This window comes from Sinocyclocheilus anshuiensis, unplaced genomic scaffold, assembly GCF_001515605.1.
Source record: "Sinocyclocheilus anshuiensis isolate Anshui unplaced genomic scaffold, SAMN03320099.WGS_v1.1 scaffold85, whole genome shotgun sequence".
NCBI classification, from domain to species: Eukaryota; Metazoa; Chordata; class Actinopteri; order Cypriniformes; family Cyprinidae; genus Sinocyclocheilus; species Sinocyclocheilus anshuiensis.
This window is the reverse complement of record NW_015536800.1, coordinates 254,670-280,055: the sequence shown is the minus strand read 5'-3', so window position 1 is coordinate 280,055 and position 25,386 is coordinate 254,670. Positions and strand designations below refer to the sequence as shown.

At 35.0% G+C, this 25,386-nt stretch overlaps 2 protein-coding genes across 8 annotated transcripts in view; both read left to right on the top strand.

The window, feature by feature from the left end:
• Nucleotides 1–638, top strand: part of kdm4c (lysine (K)-specific demethylase 4C) — a 22,607-nt gene extending 21,969 nt beyond the window's left edge. For 5 of the 7 annotated variants that reach the window (XM_016443481.1, XM_016443440.1, XM_016443473.1 and 2 more), the window contains one exon: nt 133–638. In XM_016443481.1, the coding sequence (XP_016298967.1) occupies nt 133–294 (162 nt within the window). In that variant the 3' untranslated portion in view covers nt 295–638. The remainder of the gene's footprint in view (nt 1–132) is intronic. The other 2 variants (XM_016443447.1, XM_016443456.1) reach the window with 2 other exon arrangements.
• Nucleotides 639–2,155: 1,517 nt separating this feature from the next.
• dnah6 (dynein, axonemal, heavy chain 6) overlaps nt 2,156–25,386 on the top strand; it is a 78,539-nt gene continuing 55,308 nt past the window's right edge. Inside the window, exons 1-32 of the mRNA XM_016443423.1 lie at nt 2,156–2,431; nt 3,730–3,903; nt 3,991–4,271; nt 5,426–5,693; nt 5,881–6,015; nt 6,495–6,609; nt 6,708–6,822; nt 7,345–7,513; nt 9,731–9,838; nt 9,955–10,065; nt 10,163–10,252; nt 11,508–11,628; nt 11,721–11,872; nt 12,037–12,189; nt 12,273–12,524; nt 13,078–13,206; nt 13,318–13,431; nt 14,770–14,913; nt 15,389–15,544; nt 15,758–15,808; nt 15,892–15,984; nt 17,730–17,849; nt 18,043–18,223; nt 18,441–18,537; nt 18,638–18,842; nt 19,630–19,794; nt 19,872–19,982; nt 20,138–20,263; nt 21,161–21,316; nt 21,941–22,102; nt 24,385–24,522; nt 24,634–24,801. Coding sequence (XP_016298909.1) covers nt 2,156–2,431; nt 3,730–3,903; nt 3,991–4,271; nt 5,426–5,693; nt 5,881–6,015; nt 6,495–6,609; nt 6,708–6,822; nt 7,345–7,513; nt 9,731–9,838; nt 9,955–10,065; nt 10,163–10,252; nt 11,508–11,628; nt 11,721–11,872; nt 12,037–12,189; nt 12,273–12,524; nt 13,078–13,206; nt 13,318–13,431; nt 14,770–14,913; nt 15,389–15,544; nt 15,758–15,808; nt 15,892–15,984; nt 17,730–17,849; nt 18,043–18,223; nt 18,441–18,537; nt 18,638–18,842; nt 19,630–19,794; nt 19,872–19,982; nt 20,138–20,263; nt 21,161–21,316; nt 21,941–22,102; nt 24,385–24,522; nt 24,634–24,801 — 4,836 coding nt within the window. The remainder of the gene's footprint in view (nt 2,432–3,729; nt 3,904–3,990; nt 4,272–5,425; nt 5,694–5,880; nt 6,016–6,494; nt 6,610–6,707; nt 6,823–7,344; nt 7,514–9,730; nt 9,839–9,954; nt 10,066–10,162; nt 10,253–11,507; nt 11,629–11,720; nt 11,873–12,036; nt 12,190–12,272; nt 12,525–13,077; nt 13,207–13,317; nt 13,432–14,769; nt 14,914–15,388; nt 15,545–15,757; nt 15,809–15,891; nt 15,985–17,729; nt 17,850–18,042; nt 18,224–18,440; nt 18,538–18,637; nt 18,843–19,629; nt 19,795–19,871; nt 19,983–20,137; nt 20,264–21,160; nt 21,317–21,940; nt 22,103–24,384; nt 24,523–24,633; nt 24,802–25,386) is intronic.

The following is a 25,386-nucleotide window of genomic DNA, read 5'->3' as shown; positions in this document are numbered from 1 at the left end:
GTTAGACTGCACCCCATAAACACAATCAAGCCTAGAAAAAAACCAGTGAACCACCCCTTTAAGACTGTCTGTGGAACACAATTCTTTTGAATGTATTGTATATGTGTGTAATTGTAAATGTGTGCTTTGCAGTCCACAGCATCCAGCATGCGTTTCCAGGATGCGTTCTTCACCACACAGGGTGAAAGGAAACGGCGACGCACACCAAATTCTCGGTTTCAGACGGATTATATTGCCCATATTAGCCCTCGAACCTTCACCAGGAACTCAGAAACACGCAGTAAAGCCAACTAATGGAGGAATGGAGAGGGGCTGTTTTAAATGGGTTTGAAGATTGTACATCAGTGAGATCATGATTTTTAAAAATCTAAAAGACAGAAATACTGTGGTCTCATATGTCAGGGACAAGAATGTTTTTCTAAATTAGAAGTTTTTTCTGTTATATTTCAGAGGTTTTTCTAGCCTCAAATTGTATTCTGTAGCATTGTAATCTTGTAATTTCCTCACCAACACTGCTGAGACTAAATTCACCTGCATGCTTGTTTTGTATATGATTTGTCTTGTGTCATGCACCATTCCTAGTCACTGTCTGACACTATTAGCACTGAGCTTAAAATGGTATAAATGCCAAAAAAAAAGTAGGTTGCTACTGATGTCCAGCAAAGCACATGTCACATTTTACTTAAAATCTTGATCTCTTTATTTATTTGGGCGTTTATTCTTTCTTTTGTGGTGCTTACAGCTGTTGAAAAAATTAAAGATATGTTTGCTTTGTGATCTGTGCCTTGACCTCTGTTGATGAATACTTTACACTTTTTGTTTTATAGCTGATATTGATTTATGATCATTTACTTTATATAGCTCGCAATATCAATAGGACCTTTTCTTTCTTTTTCTAAGGTTAAGACAGTGGTGGATGGCTAACTAGGACAATTTATTTCTTTAAATAATTTATTTTGACTAATCACTGCCTGAAAGATAAGTGAATCTTTTGAGTCGGATCTTTCAAAATGAGCAGTGAGCTAATACGAGAGTGGACCAAGTCCTGCAATGGAATGAATGATATGATAAAAAGTTACTTCAATAGCCAAATAGCAGAAATGTTACAAATAAAATCTTCACGACTTAATTTAATGACTATAGGCTATAACGTGCGTATTTTTTTTTAATTAACATTTTGTCAAAATTTTCAAAAACCTTTTTCATCTAAGAGATTTTCTTTTGTGTTTTTAACGTACATGCAAAATATACTTAGGCTAAATAACTTCAATATAAGCTGCTGAATCATGGTTACTATACAAACTGATCTGCGACCACTGATCTACATACAATTATAGATCAGTGTCTGCGACACATAAAATTACAGCAAACACGATTATTTAAAATCAGAAAAAATACAAGCCGCAGTATGTGTCTGCATATAGTTTTATTGGGAAGTTCGTGTACTGAATTATGGCACTGAATTAGCCTGTATATTTAAGTTAAATATTTAAGAGTCGGTTCTTTGAAATAAATGATTCAAAAGAACCGATTTGCAGCAATGAGTTCGGCTTTCCTTCTGTAGTGCTGTCATCTGAAACGGAAGCGGTGAAAAGTACACTTCGTTGCTAAGTAACGACAAACAGCTCAGTAGAAGAGCTTAACCGCTACTCTTCTGTCCAGTTTAGAAGACATAAAAAACATAAACAAGCCGTCGCCTTTCATGAATGCTTGGCAGCAGTTAATTTAGTTTGCACCTGACTAGCATGTCATACTCTGGGACTTGTAAACACGTTGTAAGTATTGCTGCTGTCTGTTGCAGGACAGTAAGTGCGCCTTTTATTTTGCTACAACGAATGGACTATTAAACGTTTAATAAAACACTTGAAGATATACCTGTAATATATTACGATATGAAGTACAATATTTGGTCAATGTTGCTGTATAATGTGGCACAAGTTTAATAAGCAAAACAACTTCCCTCTTGTTGCTTAGCAACACTAACGTTAATCCTTTTATTGTATTGTTACAGATGTAATATGGCAGTTCACTATGATTGTCACTAACATGCTGTTCTCTTCACTGTATTTAAAGAGTTTACCGTCCAGACAAAACTCAGAGGAGAAGGAATTGAAACTTTTTTTGGGAAGAACACAAATAGGAGGACAGTTTGGTCATGTACTCTTTTCAGAAGGAGTCAACCAGGAGCCAGGCAGGGCCGGAGCAAGGTCTTGGCAAACAGAAGTTATTTGGGACAGCTATGTCTTTACCTGTGTCCACCAGTGTACCTGGTTCTCTGGCACCTGTTGATGTGGAGCAGCTGAGGGCTAGACTTGTCTCAGCAGTGCCCAGACGTCCACAGCCGAACGCTGATGCTCTGGTGTTTCCTCACAGAACCAAAGCTCAGGAAAGACAATGGGCCGCACAGAGACCAGCACAAGTTGAGATGTTGGTAAGAGCAATACCATCTGAGAACTCAATGTATAAATTGGGCGAATTCCAAACAGAAGTGAGCATGCCTATGCCCTACTCCCTTCGAAGGGCAGAGCCCTTTGAAGTGTGTTCTTTTAAGGGTGTAGGGCATTTGGCATATAAGCATTTGGAACTCCCTTGGCGAAGGGAATAACTGACCAAACGTTACCTTGACAACACTGCGCGTGCGTGCAGCATTCAGCACTCCATCAGTTGTTGCAAATAAATATTTCTTCTCATTATTATTATTTTATTTAAATATTGTCTCACTGTCTTATTTACTATTAAACTTTTTCAAACTAAACATGCTTAAACTTCCGTCTTAAATCATATTTCTATCACTGACAAAAAATATTTTGTATCACATTAAAATAAAGACAAATTTAATCAGCCTATCCTACTTACGTTTGTATGTGAAGTCGAAATCAACCCCAACTTTGCTTTAAAATGCATCGCAAGATCTCCTAACTGAAGATCACATGATCACAAACAGAAATCACTTCCGTGAAGTGACCATCGCATGTTCCCTTCGCTAACGGACTTCTGGAAGGGCCCTTCGTGAAGGGATTCAGTTGCTCACTTTCGTTTGGAACGTCTCTACAAATGGCGTCCCCTTCCCAAAGTGCCCTTGAAGGGCGCAAAAAAGCCGTTTAGAATTCGCCCATTGTGTGTTTGTTAATTTGTTCATTCATTTAATTTCTTTTGGCGGTCAGAATGTACTAAAATGTAAAGTCCTAAAATGTATAGTAAATGTACATACATACTTGAATATACCTGCTAAAATGGGCATGTTTTAATTTATCAAGTAAAATTAATTTTTATATTATTTTTGGGAGTATAAAGTTAGAAATGTCAGTGTAAAGCAGCTGTCCCGAAATCTTAATGAAGAAGAACACCTCATCAAAAGAATTACATTTTTCACAAGCTTATAAAGTAGTCATTATTATTTATAAGAAAAATATTTTATGAAATGTTTATTATAATTATTTGCAAAACGTTTGTAAGATTAGTTCAGGTTGTAAAATGTCACATGGTGCTCCCCCAAAAACAAATAATTATTAATTAAAAATGTATGATATTTGTAAAAATTACTTTTTACCTTAGAAAGTATATATTAAAAAAAAAAAAGATATTCAAAAGATTTTTATTTTTTTAATCAGTGTTGTATGTCATTATGACTCAAATAAACAGTTTGTAAAATGTACAGTGGTAAACAAAAATAACTGTCATACTCATTCCTGTTAACCATTTAAGTACATGATCTATATTTTACTCTAGCCAGTTCTGAAGAGACGCAGTGAACATATGAAACCGGAGAACACCCAGAGGGTCAACTTGAGCCCTAAGATGTCTTTTCCCTCTAATGAGGTCCAGTCCATTGACCCCTCCTCAGAGAGAGGACCCTCTCCACTACAGCTTCCCAGAATTTCTGACCACATCAGGGATAAACAGGTCTAGAAACTCTCATCATAGACAACTATGGCAGATGTGTCTTGTAACATTATTGACAATTTTGTGCATTTTATGTGCTGATTTCAGGTGCAGTTGACTCAGGGCTCGCTCAGGATCCCATCACCTCCTAAAAGAGCCAAGAGCTCATCTAGAAGTTATGCCATTGCAGTTTCACCTCTGAGCTACACCCCCTCTCCACCTCTGTCTAGTTCACTGCTGTTCAACTCAGTAGAGGAAATAATACGTGCCAAAATTCACTCCCCACCCGACATTGTCCAAACCATCCGGTATAACCCTCACTTGGGATTCCTCTATGTAACGTCTGCAGAACCTAAATCATCCATCAAATTTGATTCATACAATCTCAAGTAAGAACTGCAGTTTTTTCAATCACATAGAAATGTGTTTGTACACTACCGTTTAAAAGTTTAGGGTCAGTTATGTTTAAAAAAAAGAAATTAATACTTTTACTAAGCAAGGATGCATTAAATTGATCAAAGATTTTTACACTGTTACAAAAGATTTCAAATAAATGTTGTCCTTCTGAACTTTCTATTCATCAGACAATCCTGGAAAAAAAGTATCACGGCTTCCACAAAAATATTAAGCTTTTTTTCAGCATTGACAATAATAAGAAATGTGACCAAGTCAGCATCAGAGATTGTCTTAGATGAGAGGGTCTGTATTACTTAATATTGGAGAAAGCGTAACGGCTAACTTGGATCACGTGTGCTGTAATAACCAATCACATTACAGCCTTGACGTCACTGAATTTCAGTCAGAGTTGTGCGACACTCAATCGCTGTTTACGGATACCATAGGAATGAATGGGAAGTGCTGTAAGCTGAACCCCACCTGTCGCAAAAAGTCAGTGACTTCTCTTCTCTTATAAAATGGCATTTTTTTCGGTGTAAACTCTAAAAATAGTTCAATCCAAAAGTATTGCTTAGTGTAAAACGTTGAGGATTAGCAGATAGGCTGTTGATTCATCAAATGATGAGCTGTTTCCTCTAAAAAGCTGTTTATTCAGCGTAGTGAAGCATCTCTTCCATTGACATCCATTCAAATAAAATGGCCTCTGGTCTCCTTTCCGTTAGCATTAGCCGTTACGCTTTTTTGCCTAATGGTTGCAGGCTTGCCTTCTAGTGGCTTTGTCAGCATGTTAGAATGATTTCTGAAGGATCATGTGACACTGAAGACTGGAGTAATGGCTGCTAGAAATTTAGTTTTGCCATCACAGGCATAATTTAGATTATTAAAACAAAAACAAACCAAACCAAAGACATTTTGCGTAAATGTATTATTTTCTGTTTAAACCTTTTCACATATTTCATTAAATAAAGGTTAATATTCAGTAATTTTTCATTTGCATATTCTGAATAATGTTTGGCGTCACATATTTATGAGGACTTTTTTGTTTGAATGATGAAAGTATGAAAAAGTGATATGCAAATACAAATGAACTGTAAACTGTGTTAAACCAGACCTTTATATCTGAATACTCCAATTATTCTTTTAACAGAATTGCAACATTTGACAATATCAACAAGTCAGACTACTATACAGTCAGCACTCATGCAGTTATGCACTACTATGGGTCTGAGGTAGACTGTTTGCCCTTAGAACGCTGGGAGCAGGAATACCAATATCACCGGAAGCTTTTGCGCATCCCTGTGTTTGCCCTCTTCCGCAAGTGGAAGGCTTTCCGTGTATGGCGCACCAATGTGCGCTATAAGAAAATCAGCAAATGCAGACGGTCATTGCAAGAGCATCTTTTCATTCTCAATGAGGTTTGCCAGTGGTTATTGTTTTTATTTCATATAGACCTACTATATGGCTTTTTAAAAAAGCTGATTTGTTTAAATAAAAAATTATATGATCTATCAATGAGAGCAACTTGCATTTTACATACTGTAAATACTTACAATAAGAAAAGACAGCAAATGTTTAATGAAAAGTATCATGTCTGTATTTCAGTCTCTGCGACCAGCACTGATTGACATCAAGGAGATGTGTTACCACATAAGTGACATGCCTTTGTGCCGAATAGAGAAAGACCATACATATACACTAAAAGAGTTTCAGAGCGCACAGTACAAACAGCTGGAGGAGGTGAGAGAGATCTGTGTTTGTGTGTTCCTTTATGCAAAGGAAATATATTTACTTATGGATTAACATTATATATATTTAATTATTTAATATATTTTGAAAAATGTATTACAATATATATAATAATGAATTTGAAGGAATTACTGTTTATCATATACTGAAAAATATGTGACAATATATTTACTTATATATTGTAATTTATGTAAGAGTATGTTAAAGTATGTAATTCAGCATTCACTAATACAAATAAACAATAATAAAAATATACAGATGTACATGTAATAAAATATATCAAATATATTTGTAATAAAATATATTTGAATACACATACACACACATGCGTATGTATGTATGTATGTATATACATATTACATATATATTTTCTATATTATGTAATATCTATATATTTTCTATATACTGTACATATACATTTTCTGTCATTGTCATTTATAATTGGTTCTTTTTGTGTATCTGTGTTCTAGGTGTCCTCTCGTCTTGAGAAGTTCAGGGAGCTAGTAATGGAAGTGGCAAGAAGTGCCTGTCGAAATGCTTTGAAAGAGTCTGGATACACACCTGACTATGGCGACTTGGAGACTGGTGACACCTTTATTCAGATACAAAAGCAATTATATGTCTAACAGCTGGAATATTGTGAATTTAAATGTTTTTTTCCCTTTCTTATATGTATGCATCAGATGGTAATGAAGAGTTAGCGTCACCTGCTTTTGGATTGCTCTTTGAGGATTCATCTCAGAAGATGAGTTATACGCAGCAAGCAAACAAAAGCTACCACTGCAAGCGTCTTACTTGGTTAGTCAACATTACTAACAATACTAACTCGCAACACAATGGATCATCCAGACTGAATTTTTAGCAGACACTTCACCAGTTGTTGAATATTGACAGTGTAACATGCTCTCTAGGCTGATTAATTATTCCGTGGAATGAATTTATGCATGATAAAATACATTTACTTTAACTTCAGGCAGCTGAAAGCATGATCACATAGGCCCATTATATTTAATAATCAACATATGATATATAATAATGAACTTTAGATAAATAACATATATAAATAAACTTTTATTTAGAAGCATATATATTAAACACACTCTTTTTTCTTAGGTGCTTAAATGTGTAACACTCTCAAAAACGACAGCCTTTATCCCATTCCAATCTCATTAGTTTTTATTTTTGTTGTGGAACACAAAAGGAAATATTAAGAAAATATGTATTTATTTACTTCTTTTGCAGTGACAGTTGGACTTCTGTCATATTCCAAAAAGTTATAATTTTTTTATGAACTGTTGAATATTTTTTTGGTCTCCATAGTTTCATCAGACTGGCTGATTATCTTATTGTGAACACCACACACATGCTTGTAGTCAACTCGATCAGTAAGCTACTAAGTGTGTTTCAAGAGCACATCACACACACCCCTTCACTCACCCTCATCCAGAGCTGGGCAGGTGGTGAGACCAGCCTTGATCCTGATGTAAAGGTTAGTAAGCTTGTTTGGGTATGTAATGCAGGGTAGCATTATTTTATATAGTATTAGTTTTATTATTAGTTATTAGTTTTAAGGAGAGGCACTGCAGGCAAAAGCACTGTTTTTTCATGCACCTGTCAATTTTGAGATTTTGGGCTTTTTGGCTTTTCATAAAGTGTTTTTTCATACTAGTGGAAAGAAAACATCCAAAAGACACTGTTAAGTTTTTCTTTTATAGCACTTTATCTATTTGTGTTAAAAGATTTCAATTACAATACATATTTTTAAAGGCCGTTTTCTCAAAATGAGTTTTTTCTCTTACACTGAGCCATAAATCTCCACTTCAGTAGCACTTACACACACCAAACTTTACATTTTTATTCCTGTCTATATTCTGAAGGTTTTTACAGAGGGATTTGTTCATATATAATTTGCTTGATTATATACAACATTTTATTTCCCCAAAAATTGTGAAAATATATTGTTTTCTGGCTGTTCAAAGTATTTTCTGAATTATAAAAAGAGATACCTAAAATTCCCTCTGCAAAAACTTTTGCCTCTAATATGTCCAAAAAAAAATAAACAAGAATTTTGAAACTGACTTCATCCAGTGTTCAGAGTTTTGTACTAGAAATGTATGCAAATCAGCGCATATTTCATTAAATAATGCCTAATTTGCATATTTAAACATAACATTTTAGAAAACTTGTAATACAAAAAATGTTTGCAATTATCAATGTAATCAAGCAACTGGGTAAGTACGGTGATAATTAGTAGTTAACTTTTTTACCCTTGCCTTAAATATTAGTTGTTTTTTTTTATCTGTTCGTTTCAGTCTGTATGTCTGTGATTTTTAAACTACAGTCACTTTTATTATATTTTTAAATGAAAACTAAGATATCAGATAATTAAAACTGAAACCTTTTTTTAAATCATGTTCAATTTATTTTTGCCACTTTTCAAATGACTGATACATATAGATTGTATTTTCACCCGTGTTCCAAAGCAAGACTTTCAATCTAAACATATGAAGATTTATCATACAAATAATAATTATACTTTAATAATAATTATAATAATGTTAAGAAATAGTGAAATAAATAAAAACCTTTTCATTATTTGGTGACATTTATCACTTTTTACACTTTTGACCCTCTAACTCTAGCACTCTCTATTCTAATTCTGTTCTTTAAAAAAATTGTCCCTTTTAGACTTGCACTCTATTCATTTACTAACTGCTTGTTTTTCTTAAAAAAAAAACCTAACACTAGCTTTTCTATTCTTTTCTTTTTATTTATTATACAATTAACAAAAGCAAAAAAGGCCTCTATCACTAGCTTGCTCTATTCTCTTTCTATTCTATCTGTTTTCTTTTTATTTATTATATAATAAAAAAAAAACCTTGCTACGTGTACTGTGTTAAGTTAACTGAGACTTGTTATAGCACTTGAGTATCATTACTTTTTTGTTGATTTTGATTGCTTCCATTGTCCTCATTTGTAAGTCGCTTTGGATAAAAGTGTCTGCTGAATGACTAAATGTAAATGTAAATTAAATCAAGTTCATCACCTTCTTCACTGGTTTAATTTCCATTGTGACCAACAGTTTTGTTAAAATAAATTAGATCAAAATGAATGATGGACAATGTCATGGAAGAGCATCAAATGTCAGACATGCGATGTACAGAGAAAAAAAAAAGAGTCAAATATCAGATAAATATAAAAGGTAAGTATCACTTGTAAACAATAATTTTATTGTGCATAATTTACAAGCTTCAGTTTTGTCAAATTATGCAAGTGTGCATCTATTTTTAATTTTATTTTTACGTTTTTTTTTGTTTGTTTTATTTTATTGTTTTAATTTTATTTAGTTGTTAAAAAAATTATTTCCTTCACAGAATATTACCAAACACCCAATGTGTGTGCAAAGTTAAAAGTTTAGAGTTTAGTGGTGTGTGTGTGTGTGTGTGAGAGAGTGAGTGTGTGTGTGTGTGTGTGTGTGTGTGTGTGTGTGTGTGTGTGTGTGTGTGTGTGCAGTTTCGACCACACTCGTGAGGTCAAAAATGTCCTCACTAAAATAGTGAAACCTGTAAAACACAGAATACTGTTATGTTTAGGCGTAGGGGTCGGGTTACGCTAAAATATCATCAAACTTATATAAACAGTGGAAGTATATGAGATACCCTCAGTATTATAGTTAAACAAACAAAAGTATGTGTGTGTGTTACAGATCACAGCAGAGCAAAATGTCAATACTTCCCACCAGCCAATGTTTATAACTCAGCTGATGCTGGACACACACTCCTTATCATACCAGCCCTCCAATGACGACTTCCAGGTTTGTGTTTCTGCACTCTATATTTGCGTCTGTTGCAAAGCTCGTCTGCAGCATAACCAGTATGTGTATATCTGCACAATGCATATGTTTATGTGTGCCATTTGTGTGTATATCAGGAGTGTGTAGCAGAGATTACTGGAAGGTTTGAGAAGACCGTATTGTCTTTGGATACTCTGCTGCAAGACACCTACTTTGATGCTTTTACTCAACCCATTATCAACAAAAAGGTTAAAAAATAGCATTGCTGCTTCAATACATACACTCTTTTATAATTTGTTGTTATTTGCTGATGTTTTTGTCCGCATGTGTATGGGTGGGTTTCAGGTTGAGGAGAAGACATGTGGGGATGGCCCTAGTCTTGAAGAAATCCTGGAAGATGATGTTTATCTGCAGGACATCATCCTTAATATTAAGGTTTTTATTTTATTCTAACATGACTTTGATATAAATGCAGTTAAGAAGAAACTGTTCTCATGCACCACTTTAATGTGCAACTTTTTTAAATATAGGAATATTTGCGTTTTCTATACAAGTTATAGAAACAATTAATTTGTTTCTTCAATATTGTGTTCTTCAATAAGTGTCACCATTTGGTGGTTCTCTAAAGAATATGTTTAACAGTAAACAACAGTGTTCTCAGGTATAGTAACTCACTTATTTAAATATATTTCAGTCATGAAACCTCCCAAGTTTGTTTAGATAGATAGTTGACAGTGATGTGCATAGACTTTAATGACTGAACTAGTTATTGCTTGTGTAAAAAAGCTATTTTTCTTTTTAATATAAATGATATTCATTCTCAAGTGAGAAATGCACAGTTTTAAGCTTAAAGGAATAGTTCATACAAAATGGTTTAATATTCTTTAGTTTTCATCTATCCATTGAAATATCCTCGTGTCGTTCCAAACCCATGTGACTTCCATTCATCTTTGGAACACAAATGAAGATATTTTTTATTATTTTTTTTGTCCATTCATTGAAAGCCCACACAACCAAAATTTCTTTCAAAAATTATAAAATGGCATAGTAAAAATAATCCATATGAATCGAGGGGTTTAATTCAAGTCTTCTGAAGAGACATGATCGCTTTATATGATAAACAGATTTATTCTAGGCTTTTATTTACATAAAAAACATTGATCAATGCACCAGTGTTATTTTAGTATTTTAGATATTTTTCTTAGTTTAAATTTTAGTAATTTAAACTATAAATATAAATTGTAGTAATTTTATTGCTTATAGTTTTTATTAATAATTTAAATGAAGTTATTTTTTTATATTTTGTTTTCATTTTAATTTTAGTAATAGTTTTAGTAATTTTGTCGTGTGTCATTTTTATTAGTTTTTTTAAATGTCTATATATTTTTTTATTCATTTTTATTTGTTTAAGGTTGTTATTTTAGTACAGTTCAACTAAATGAAATTGCTAAATCATACCTCGACAACTACCTAAAATAAAATGTGTTTTTTAGTTTTAGTTCATTATAAACCTACAATGCACATACATAGAGCACATCAAATATGGAAAAGAGAAGCTCAACCATGCTAGCTTGATGCACAAGAACAAACCAAGAAAGCACAATTGATCTTCCGTGTTTACTGCAAGCATAAAAAATGTTTTCATATCTGTCTCTAATTGTGAAAGTGTTTCCTGTTTCTTCCCTTTCAGCAATCTATTCAGTTTGCATTCAATACCGCTAATGTGTATGCTCGTACATTTGAGCCGTTCAGGCTGTTTTACAAAGAAAATGAAGACCTGGATCTGGAGGCTCTCAAAGAGCAAGACCATGGTACATCATCATCTTCATCATAATCATCATAATCTATGTGAAAAGCATGATTGTCTCACACTTCTTATGTTGTGTATGTGTGTCTGATGCAGAGGTTGCGTTCTTTGGGAACAGTCTGGATAAATATCATCGAGAGCATAGAGAGGCTTTAGCCATCAAACAGAAAAGACCCTTGGGAATTCTGCTGGTGGATACTACACAACTGAAGCAGAAACTTATACCATCCCCTCTACGCTGCATAGAGGTTACAAACTGACAGAAACACACAAATAGAAAATGATTTCTTCTGTAATATTTGCATTCCCACTGTGTGGTAGATGTAGACACCATTTATGTCAACACAGCCTGCAATAAGGGACAAATAAATACACAGATACATAACCCACCTCATTCTGATCCCTTTTCCAGGTCATTAATGACATCCTACCTCGGCTGGCAAAGAAAAAAATGGATGACATCATTGCAGAGGCTCAGGATGCCCAGTTCAAACTGGACTTTGTTCCAACGGTAACCAACGAATACGTCAACTCCCTCAACTTCCTAGAGGAAATTCAAAAGAGGGTAAGAATCAGAACAGAACCATGACCCATCAAGCAGAAGATGGCTGTTTGCGCAGATGTATTAATTTCATCTTTTTCTGTTAGATTGTTGTGCTGGAAAAGGAGACTGAGACTGTCTGTGACATGTACAAGCTGATTGAGTGTTACTCTGTCCCCACTCCTCCTGAGGATATTGCCGTCTTTGCCACATTGTCTCCTTGTATAACTGCCATAAGGATCACCATCGACAAGGCGGTGGGGGAGCGGCACTCGTATGTGGACAAATTTTGCCAACACCTCCAGCAAGACATCAACCAACTAAACAAGAAAGTGCTGGAAGTGAAAGAGCAAGCAGAGGTGAAAGAAAGAGGAGAGAAAGAAATAGTGATACTATATCAGAATAATGTTCTAACATTGTTATGGTATTTTTATTTGGAATATTTTTTATTTTAAACAGTTCAAAAGTGTGGGGTCAGCAGATTTGTTTTGAAAGAAATTAATACTTTTATTCAGTAAGGATGCATTAAATTCATCAAATGTGACAGTAAAGACATACTTTTGTTACAAAAAGATTTATATTTTACATAAATGCTGTTGAACTTTCTATTCATCAAAGTATAACAACTATAATGTTTCTTGAGCACCAAATCAGCATATAACAATGATGAAGGATCATGTGACACATTTTAAAATATATTTAAATAGAAAACGGTTATTTTAAATTGCAATAATATTTACAGCTTTACTGATTTTTTAAAATCAAATAAATGCTTTAAGAGCATTAAAATAATCTTGCTGACCCCAATTTTTTGAACAGTACTTTAACTTTTTGTACTTAACTGGTCAAATGTGAATTACAGCTGAATAACTCACAGTCTACATTTGTGTCTTTTTGATTTTGTCTCTCCAGAACAGTCAGCTCCTTGACATCGACGCAGATCGCTCTACCATACGCCGACTGCTGGGAGATATTCAGATCTCTATTGATGAGCTACAGACTCAAGCCTTCAAATACAAAACCTACCAGAAGAACTTTAAAGTCAGTGTGTCTATATGTCCACTAGAGGGCGCCCCTCTCTATTTATTATTATGTTTTCACCTTGTCTGGCTGGCTATCACGAGTTATACTAACCCTTGTCTGTTTTTTCAGGTGGAGGTGACTAAATATGAAGCTCTAGAGGAACTGACCGCTGAAGTGAAGCTGAAACAGTTACTGTGGGACTCTCTGGAAGAATGGGAAAATCTTGAGAACAGCTGGTTGCAGGTCATTTTTTTTATACTTTTGAAGCATTTGAATTTTTCCCTTTCACTTAAATCCACTTAATGGAGAAACACCATAACTCCTTAGATTTAAACTGCAAATTGAAGTGTAGTATAATTTACAACAACTGTACTTCAATTATTTTTGTTTAGAGATGGTGTAAATTAATGTGACCCTGGAACACAAAACCAGTCTTAAGTCACTGGGGTATACAGGTGCATCTCAATAAATTAGAATGTCGTGGAAAAGTTAATTTATTTCAGTAATTCAACTCAAATTGTGAAACTCGTGTATTAAATAAATTAATTGCACACAGACTGAAGTATTGATTTTTTTGCACCCTCAGATTTCAGATTTTCAAATAGTTGTATCTCGGCCAAATATGGTCCTATCCTAACAAACCATACATCAATGGAAAGCTTATTTATTTATCTTTCAGATGATGTATAAATCTCAATTTCGAAAAATGTACCCTTATGACTGGTTTTGTGGTCCAGGGTCACATATGATAGTGATGGGAGAAACAACACTCTTTGAAACTTTGAATTAATTGAACCAATTGTTAACTATAAACATCAATGATTCACTTTTTGAAGCGCTCAAAATGCCACATTCTAGTGATGTCTGTTGGTCAGAATGGTGTAAATGCTACGAAAACAAACCAATTGCAAAAAAATGATTGAAAGTGTAATCTATTAAATGAAATTGACAAATCATCTAATACAATTAAAGTGCCTGCATAATATGTTATTTTATTATTTTACAGGGCTTGTTTTGTTTGTTTTATGGGGAGCTCGGTTAAACAGGCCAGCTCACTAAAACTCTTCTTTTTATTATACAAATGTGTCATTAAAAATGTCAACAATTCATAAATCTGATCTGAGATTAGATAAAAACAATGTAGGCACTGGTTTGGGGTTCACCCCCAGCAGCAAACCATTGAAATATTTCAACCATTGAATCACATGACTTTGGCTGTTTGATACGAAACAAATGATTCACAAAGGTTTTGAAGCTGTTTAGTGCCCATCACTATAATATGGTACTTATTGATTTAACTAATTTTAAACTGTATAGTATATTTCTTGAGGGTGATTGCAAGCACTTAAAAATCTCCAATCCCAAAGGTTGAAGTCCAGTTCAAAAGTATTGAGGAGTAGGGATACAGCAACTTAAGTGTTACTGAGATAAAATCTTATGGTTGTCTTAATTACGGCCTTAAATTAGGCACTTTATTCTAGATAGCTTCGGGTGAAGTGTCCTTGCAAATGTTGTGCTGGAAGCCATTTTGAATGAAAGTGTCTTCTAAATGTCAAATGGTCAATTATCTCTTTGATGCAGAATAAGTTTGATGAGCTGGACCCAGAATTGCTGAGCAGGCAGGTGAACAAGTTTGCCAAATATGTCAGCCAGCTGGAGAAAGGACTGCCAAAAAACAATGTGGTGCCCTGCCTCAAAGAGAATGTGGAGAGCATGCGAGAAAAGGTGTGTGAGGTTGGCATTAATGCTAGAGTGTCACTGCTCTTCAACAGTTTCCTTGTTTGAAGTCAACTGCTGTATTTTGCATTTGGACTGTGGAAAAATGTCTAAACCCCATGACAAAGTGTAGTTTTAGAAGTACACTACCGTTTAAAACTTCAATGAATTTATTTACTATATTTTAAATTGTAATTTATTTCTGTGATATTCATATTTGTGTTCAAATATATTTGTCATATCCAAATATTCAGCAGCCATTAGTCTTCAGTGTCACATGATCCTTCAGAAATCATTCTAGTTTGGTGCTCAAGTAACATTTCTTATTATTATCAAATGTGAGGGATTTTTAAGGATTATTTGATGAGTGTAAAGTTCTAAAGAAAATTGTTTATTTTAAATAGAAAACTTCTATAACATTATGAATGTCTTTAATGTCACTTTTGAGGATTGCACCTGCATATTTCATATTCTGTTTGTGTAGCTGCCAGTCATCACAGACCTGCGTAACCCATGTCTGAAAGCTCGTCACTGGGAGATGCTGGAGGACACTGTGGATTCCAGCCTACTAGAAGAGCCACTGACTCTGGCTTACCTGCAAGAACTCAACATCTTCCACTTTGGACCACAAATACAGGAGGTGAGTGAAACACAGAGGCTCTCAATATCCACAGATGTACTTACCTAGACAGCATTTCTAGGCATAATAGACACAGTCCAAATTTTCAGCTTGCTGTCTGGGTAGACAGCTCACTAACTAGGTTTTGAGGTACAACCTGACAGGAAAGAGTAAATCAGTGTATAGGTGCTGAGAATTCTTCTTTTAACTCTATGAATCCTCTCAAACTCTCAGGTGTCAGCACAAGCCTCAGGAGAAGCATCTCTGGAGAACATTCTGAGAAAGGTGACATCTATGTTTATCATTCTCATTTAATAATGTTTATGCATGTCTTTATATTCAGCTTTACACACTCATACTATTTATAGATTGAAGAATCTTGGAAGACGACAGAGTTTGTGGTTCTGCCCCATCGGGACTCCAAGGATGTGTTTATCCTTGGGGGAACTGATGATATTCAGGTAAGAGTGTGTCAGACTCAGAACCATTGTTCAGAGTATTACAGAGTTTCTGATTGTTTCTGATTCTGATTGATTCCAACCCTAACCTTGCCTAGGTGTGTGAGATCACGATTTTTGATCGACGATTAAAATGTCTTCATAATCTGCTTTTGAAGAAATATGGTATCATGCTACAGCACACATTCTATCAGTTGCAGTTCTGGCGCCTCCGTCTCAATATACTGTACAGGCCAATTCACACCGCACAGACAAACGGCAACAAACACGTCAGCGTTTGTTGTGCCGGTTAAACATTTCATTCGCTTGCTGAAGCACACGCACACTAAAAAGCCTGTCAAACAGTTATCTTTCGCGTCTGATTGCGCTAATACTGTCAAAAACACACAAGGTTTACATATAAACACAGTTGGTTATGTCTAAAGTGAAAGTAAACAGTTGAGAGAAACGAATACGTGCCTGTATATTAGATGTGTGCAGCTCTTAAAGTGATAGTACTAAACATGCTACTATTGCATTAAAGGGATAGTTAACCCAAAAATAAACATTTTGCCATTGTTTACTTACTCTCATGTTGTCCCAGATCTATATGAATTTCTTTCTTGTGCTGAACAAGAAAGAAATAAAAAAGACAAAAAACTGAACAAGAAAGAACAGAATTTTGAAGAATGTGGGTAACCAAACAGTTCCTGTGCTCATTGACTTTGATAGTAGGGGAAAAAAATACTATGGAAGTCACTTGGGACCAGCAACTGTTTGGTTACCCACATTCTTCAAAATAACTTTTATGTTCAACAGAAGAAAGACGCTCATTCAAGTTTAAAACAACTTGAGAGTGAGGAAATGATGACAGAATCATTTTAATTTTTGGGTGAACTCTTCCTTTAATGTTAATAAAACAACAAAACACAAAGTGAAACTCATTTACTGCTCTTGACTGAAGAACTTTAATACAGTTGCTTTAATAAGAATCGATGTGTAATTTATACAGTGAAGTGTATACAAGTGCTTTATTTTTATATTTGAAGAGTTTATTTGCAAAAACAGATAATGTTTTTATTTTTAATTTTCAAAAATCATGTTTTTTAAAATGATGTTATCATGTTTTTATTGTGTTTTATTGTGTTAGTTAGCTGTATTTTTAGTTATTTTTTAGCCTAATCAAAATAACCCAACTGCAGTTTGATTGAGATTAATTGGAATGCACAATGAAAAAACATGATTTTTGAAAATGGTTAAAACTGTAGTTATCTGTTTTTGCAAATTAACTCTTCATTTTGTTAATTAAATTTCGTTAATCCTACTGCTAAATACACCTACTGTACCTGAAAAATAAAGCACTGTTTGTTTTATTTTTATATTATATGTATTTATAATGTGTATCTTTGTTCTTATATTTTAATAACAAAGATTAAATAATGATGAAGATTTTTATCTTCACCCTCTTTGGCTTGAATGTCTCTGCCATTCTTTTTTATTTTAGATTTTGTTACCTTGTTTGTAAGGCTTTGTTTTTAAAGTCGGGAAATTAATTTGGCTGTACTCTTTAGACAACTTAGTAAAACCAACACGACAAAGAATTGTGCTAAAATCGTGAATTGTGATTTTTCTGAGAAAAAAAAAAAAAATCATGATATTTTTGCCATATCGCCCACCCCTAACCTTGCCTGAGTTTAATACAGAAGAGATGTCTTCTCATTTATGAACATTTGTCTGTGTATATGTCTGTGTGAATGTAAAACCTCTAGGTGCTTCTCGATGACAGTATAGTCAATGTGGCCACAGTTGCATCATCCCGTTACGCAGGCCCCATCAAGGCCAGAGTGGACAAGTGGCAAAGACAGCTTTCTCTCTTCAGCCAGTCCTTGGTAATCACACCAGAGTGGTGATCACTTCAAAACCAAAGCCAGATAATTTTTGGTTTTAGTTTTTGGATTTTGATTTGTTCTGTTTTGTTTTTTTTGTTTTGAGTGGTGATCGTCTAAAACCCCCTTTTTTCACAATTTTTTTTTTTATGTCAGATATTACTCTTTCTCTGACTGTTTTCTGCTGTGTTCCTAGGATGAGTGGTTGGCCTGTCAGAGAAGCTGGCTTTATCTTGAGAGTATTTTCAGTGCTCCTGACATCCAGAGGCAGTTGCCTGCTGAGTCTAAGATGTTCCTTCAAGTGGACAAGTCCTGGAAAGAGATCATGAGGAAGGTCAACCGCCTGCCTAATGCCCTGCGTGCTGCCACACAAACAGGTCTGACAGGATGTAGCTTAGGAAACATCTCAAAACATTAGATGAATAACTCAGAACATTAGATGAACACATATATTTTTAAAAATAAAATTCTTGTTCAGTGTCAGAAGAGTTTTTATCTGCAAATTAGTGCATGAAAAACGAAAGCTGTAGGTAAAATGTAAATGTAAATTATAAATGACTTTCACCAATGTTGCCCTCTAATCTGTCTCCTCAGGGCTTCTGGATATTTTCCAAAATAATAATGCACTCCTGGAGCGGATACAGAAATGCCTGGAGGCTTACCTGGAGTCCAAGAGAGTTGTCTTCCCAAGGTGCCTATGCACACGCACATACTCACAGCAGTTTCTCATCTGAATGCTGATTTCTCTAGATGCTGTGCCATGACTTAACTCACTTTTCTGGGTGGCGTAGGTTCTACTTCTTGTCTAATGATGAACTGTTGGAGATTTTGGCTCAGACGCGGAACCCTCTGGCTGTGCAGCCTCATCTGAGGAAGTGTTTTGATGCAATATCCCAGCTGGAGTTCGGCCTTCTTACCCCTGGAGAGGGCGAGACTGGTGAAAAAATACAGTACACCAATGACATCTTAGCCATGGTGTCACCTGAGGGAGAAAAGGTGAATTATTTTCTTTTCTTTTCTTTTCATATAAGACAAATTCAATACAAATAGGTTCAGTGTACCTTTGGTTAATTAGATTTTGCATTTTTGTCTTTAAAATGAAAAATATAAGCAATCCATTTATCACATATTCAACCCTTCTCATGGTAAGTGAACATTTTGACCATTTCATTTTCTGTTTGGAAAGGATTTTGCATATATTTTTATATGAAGCAATCAAAACCAACAAAAGAGCAGTAATATGCAAGTGCTATATTATAGTATAGCCATTATTATAGTATTATATTTCAATTTCACAAAGAAATGTGCAGCATTTTGTCCAAGCAATAATAAAAGGACACATTTAATTTATAATTTGTCTTAAATGTAATTTTGTTAAAAAAAATTATAATAATCGTGAATCGAATCGAAGCATGAAATCAAAACCGTGAATCGAATCGCATCGTGAGTTGAGTGAATCGTTACATCCCTAGTAATAACGTTAAATAATGTTTTCATTTCCCATTCATAAATGCAATAAAAATAGTTCTGTCATTTTGGATAAAAGTGAAATGTTTGGGTATTACTGTACACAGAAGTAAGCCATCTTTTCCTTTCTCATTATTCCATGAAATGGTCAAAATGTACACAGATGTTATAAATGATGAATGAGCGGTTTGTTTTTCTGTCTTGAAAACAAAAACTAGAAGTCAAATTATACAAAAGTACATGGACCAAATAGAAAGGATTTATAAAATAAAAGAGGATAATGTTAAAAATATGTATGTGTGTGTCTGTGCTGTAGGTGGCACTGGGGAAAGGCCTGAAGGCTCGTGGAAATGTAGAGGACTGGTTGGGGAAGGTGGAGGAGGCCATGTTTTCCTCTCTTAGGAGGCTTAGTAAGGCTGCAATTGCTGACTACCAGAGCAAACCCAGAGTGGAGTGGGTTGTGGCTGGACATCCCTCACAGGTTTGTGCTTGTCTTGGTGGGATTGTTTATGTGCATCTCTGAGTGTATGAGCAATTCTCACCTACGCTTTTCTGCAGGTGGTGTTGACCATTTCTCAGCTCATGTGGTGCAGGGACATGGACAACTGCCTAGAGGGAGATCATGACCACTATCAAGCGCTACAAGAATTTGAGATCACCAACTTTGAGGTGACAACATGTAGCTTTCATAGACCAAATGATGTACCTTCATATAGATTTGTTTATTTCCTTGCAAGTTTTTTTTCAATTTAGTATGTGTAGAACATTTGTATGTTTTTTTACATATACTGTATGTGTGTTTCTGTCTTTATGTGTACAAATAGAGACTGAATGCTCTTGCTGTTCTGGTCCGTGGGAATTTGCCCAGTCTTCATCGGAACATCATCACAGCTCTCATCACCATAGATGTGCACGCCAGAGACATCGTCACAGAGCTTGTCAAAGAAAAGGTTTGTGTATTTCCTTCATATCACATACAGACCAAAAAAATGAGACCTCTTTGCAATAGATCAGCTGTCACAATATTATATTTTCACTACAAGATTATCATGGCCAAAAGAATAACTGATTCAATTAACATCTTAAAAATGTTGCTTCCAGCTAACATGTCTTCTATCCATAATATTGCTTCCTCCAGTGAAAAAGCCATATCGTCTGAATCAGGATAAAAATATGCACAGTCCAAGCACTGTTTGAAAGTGAAATACAATTATATGTCGTTGGATTTTGATGTGAGAGGACAACAGGGGATGGATCGTTTTACTGGAGGAAGCTTTATTATGGATTTTGGAGTCCAGTGTTATTATGGTATTTTGGCCAGAAGCGATAGTTTAAAATGAAAATTTTGGATAGCCTGAGAGTATGTACATTTTCAGGAATTTTCAGTTTATGGGTGAATTATACCTTTAAATAATCTATTAATCAAATTCATCTTTAACTTTTGTGTTTACTTTTTTTTTAGACAATAAATCACTTAAAATACACGTGTAGAAATAGTTTGTAACCATAACCATAAAAAAGCTTATAAAAACAACTTAGTGCTGATCGGTGCTTCCTGCAGACTGGGGTGTGTAACACTTATCTTTTTTACCTACTATGTTGGAGTGTCAACCAGATAACTTACTGGCATTGGATTCTTTTTGATGGTATCATATTGTATGCTTATTTTTTTATTTATATTTAGCAGCATAAACTGTACTGTACCCCCCCGTCCAACAGTATCAGAATAAACCTGCGACCAGGCAGTTTAGAACTATAATACTACTATAATACATAATGTAAATGCCAATTATTTACCTGTCATGTCTGATAGTTCAAGGGGTTATGGTGTGTGTGTGTGTTTGTAGGTGGACTCCAGCAATAATTTCGATTGGCAGAGGCAGTTGCGGTATTATTGGGATGTGGACCTGGATGACTGTGTGGCTCGGATGGCTCTCTCTCAATATGTCTATGGATATGAATATTTGGGAGCGTGTCCTCGTTTGGTGATCACTCCACTGACGGTACATAAATGCACTTTTGTTATGATAGTGTATTTAAAACATATGCTGTAAAACATAGAATTTTGCCCAGTTATTTCGAATACATTTTAATTGTACTTAATGTAAATAAATTTGCATACAATTGAATAATGATTGCTTTTACTTTATATACATTCTAATGTTCAGTATAAAGTAAAAAATCAAACATCAAATCAACATCAAAAGTAGCTGTAAATAATGCACAATATATTATCAAAAACAATAAAGCTGTGATAGAATTTTAATTTTAAATTCATGATTGATTTTGATTGAAATTGATTATGTAATTCACTGCAGGGACATTTTTTGCCCCCACATTTAAAAATTTTTTTGTCAGTTTGGGTTGTATTTTTTGCCCTTGTTTGTTTTCCGATCCGGCCTCTGACCCTAAACCTGCTAAACTTGTGTCAAACATCAGATTCCATTTTTTCACATGTCACGCATAAGAAATAACAGTTTAACCACTCATACTAAAGTGCAAATAACAAGTAAATTTATCAGTTTATGCATGGATCTATGTCAGTGTTGTGTGTATGAGTTATTAAGGAGCATGAGTGTGCTAATGAGGTGTGTGTGAACTGCGTATCTATTTGTTTTTTATGTTAGGATCGATGTTACCTCTGCCTGATGGGAGCGCTGCAGCTAGATCTGGGAGGAGCTCCTGCAGGTCCAGCTGGTACAGGCAAAACTGAGACTACTAAAGACCTCGCGAAAGCTCTGGCAATCCAGTGTGTGGTCTTTAACTGCTCAGATGGACTCGACTATAAGGTGTGAATCTGTCTCTCTGCCAGTCCAACTTCTATTTTCGTTTTCCTCATTAATTTGTTAAGCAGCTAGACAACCAATATGAGATAGAGATATTCTTTTTTCCTGTCAGATTATAGTGAATTCATTGTATCTGTCACTAGGAGGAAGAAGATCCCCAACTGAGTTTTCTGTGCAGTACATGAAAACCACTGTAGACATCTGTCTGAGACATCTATCTCTTTATTTATGGCCAGTGTTTAGTGTTTGCTATAGGGTGTCATATGTCATAAAGACGTGTAAGATTCTGACTAGGCTTTAAAAACAGTCATAGTCATTGTTAATGGTTTGCCTTTTTTATTCTGTTATTGGACCATTTTTTTACCATATAGCTCTTTCTGTAGATCATTCCTTTGCCTACGGGTTCTCTGGGCTGGGGTTTGTTATTGCTGTGGTTCAGATGGGGGGCATGTGAGAATGTCATCCTGTGGAACAGTGTACTGTTATTAAACAGTATGAAATCAATTAATCACTATGCTTCATATTTTCAGTTGCTATTTTATCTACAGGGGTTGGACAAAATAATGTGAACACCTGGGAAGTAGGCAACATTTCTTTATTAAGGTGTTTTACCATTTACCTTTAATACAGCTTCCAAAGTTTTTCGAATAGATTCGTCTTCTATCAGAACATTTTACCAATTGGTGTTAGAGGAGGGAATCTTCTTATTCCTCTTTCTAAAACTGCCCATAATGGTTTGAAAATGTTCAAGTCAGGTGATTGAACTGGCCAGGGCAAATGTTGAAGTTCATCTTGGTGCTCCGACTGTCCAGTTTTCATGATCATGACTCCATCTTTTTCATATTTTAGCATTGTTGTCTGTGATTAATGTTTTAGCAATTGCAGCTTTTTCATGTACTGTATGTTGGCTTGGTGGAGTTGTCTGAGGTTTTTTGTGGAAAAAGGGTATTCAAGGTACAGTAAATATTGAGGTTTGTTGTCACTTTTGCTGCAGCATTTCTGTGTTGTTTGGATACAATCCTTCTTAGTATTCGATCATTAACTTTTGATCTTCTCCCACTATTATCTTCACTAACAAAGTCTTGCCATGCTTTGTGTGCAGTAATAATAGTAAAAAGACAGTTGTTCTTAAAACACCAAACAATTAGGCTGTTAAGGTTACAGATGTGCCTGCTAAATAGGCTCCCATGATTTGTCCATTTTGGAAGTCTGACAAGTCACCCATTTCACAGAATGCATGTACTAACCACTGCTGAACACAATTTTTACTATACTGATACACAACCTATAGAATGTGGACAACGAAAGATAAAAGGCAAGTTTTGTTTTTTCACTGTAGCCTACACAAATAATATTAACCCCTATGGGTGTTGGCATTATTTTGTCCAACCCATGTATTTCATCCATTAGTGGTCCATCAGTGTGGGTTTCATCCATTAGTGGTTAACCAGTGTGGGCATTTCAGTGGCCTACATTATGCCAGTATTTAAGGAGCAGAGTGACCAGAGACCATCACTATTGTTTTAAGAACAATAGTAAAGACTGTTGTTCTTAAAACACCAAACAATTATCCTTCTTAGTATTCGATCATTCACTTTTGATCTTCTCCCACTATTATCTTCACTAACAAAGTCTTGCCATGCTTTGTGTGCAGTAATAATAGTAAAGACTGTTGTTCTTAAAACACCAAACAATATTATATTATGCCAGTATTTAAGGAGCTGAGTGACCAGAGGCCAGTATGTATGATAATATGTATAATTTAATTTCTTGAAAGTAAATGATATGTACACTTGTATAATACAATAATATGTTAGGTAATTGTCAAGTAATTGTCAATGTCTATCTACTTACAGTATTTGCATTAATCATTGACATGGCTTTTACTTGATTTTGGAATTGACACATTGGGGATACTACAGGTTGACCAAACAGGCATGATGATAAACTTGAAATGGCCAAACATCAGTCAAACTATTTTTTATTTTTTTTTTAAGTTGAAGTATTTTAAACTTTAATGCCACATTTTTAGATCATTGTGTCATGCATGAGACACTGCAAATGATGCAAAAACTCTTATGCATTAGCTTTAAGTTGTAAAAAAGTTGATATAGTTAATATAAGTTACTACGTTAATATTCATGCTGTGGCAGTGTTATGGTACAAGTATATATAGCTCTGTTTTATTGTATGCTATATACTGCTCTATTTTCATTTGAAGCATTTGGAGGGTTCAGTGTTCAGTTTGCTGCAAGTGTTACAGTATATTGCATTTGTGTGTTCAGATGATGGGGACGTTCTTCAGCGGTTTAGCTCAGTCTGGTGCCTGGTGCTGCTTTGACGAGTTCAATCGCATCAACATCGAGGTGCTGTCAGTCATCGCTCAACAGCTCATTACTATCAGAAATGCCAAGGCAGCCAGGGTAATGCACATACACACTCACATACTGTATGCATGTACAATCTCAACTGTGATCAGTTATACAGTAATTATGTGCAACTGCATGTGTCTAGATTGTGTTTGTGTTCGGCAGCTACCTCGGTTCATGTTTGAGGGGAGAGAGATAAAATTGGTGATGACCTGTGCTGCTTTCATCACTATGAACCCCGGTTACGCTGGCAGAACTGAACTCCCTGACAACCTGAAAGCCCTTTTCAGACCCATAGCCATGATGGTGCCCAACTACACTCTTATCGCTGAGGTGTGTGATTAAACAACCTGGTCTGATCCCAGTAATGATGATAAATCACACTAGGTGAGAAGTAGAGGGGCCAGAGATGTGTGTAATCATTAAAAGCTTTTGTTTGTTCTTTTGTGTGTTACAACGAGGAAACTGGTGTCCTACCGCTGTGATTTCCTGTTTGTGAATTTCCACAATTGACTGGTTGTTAAATGTACTTTTAACTTAAAAACACACTATATTTCCTGTGTAAAATGACAAAATGATTGAACTATTAGAAGCACGTAGAGCATAGGTGCCCAGACCTTTTACTATAAAGGGCCAAAATCCAACTTGATTGGCCGAAAGTAAGTATTGCATTATATCCAACTGTATTTCACTCTAGCGCATGTTTACATGGGAAAACTCTGATTTCCTGTTTGTAAATTTCCACAACTGATTGGTTGGAAAACTTACTTTTTACTTCAACACATACTTTGTTTCCTGTGTAAAATGACGAAATGATTAAATAGTTTGGCTCATTTAGAGCAGAGGTGCCCAAACCTTTTACTACGAAGGGCGGAAGATACTTAATTGGAAGATAATTAAACTTTATATATATATATA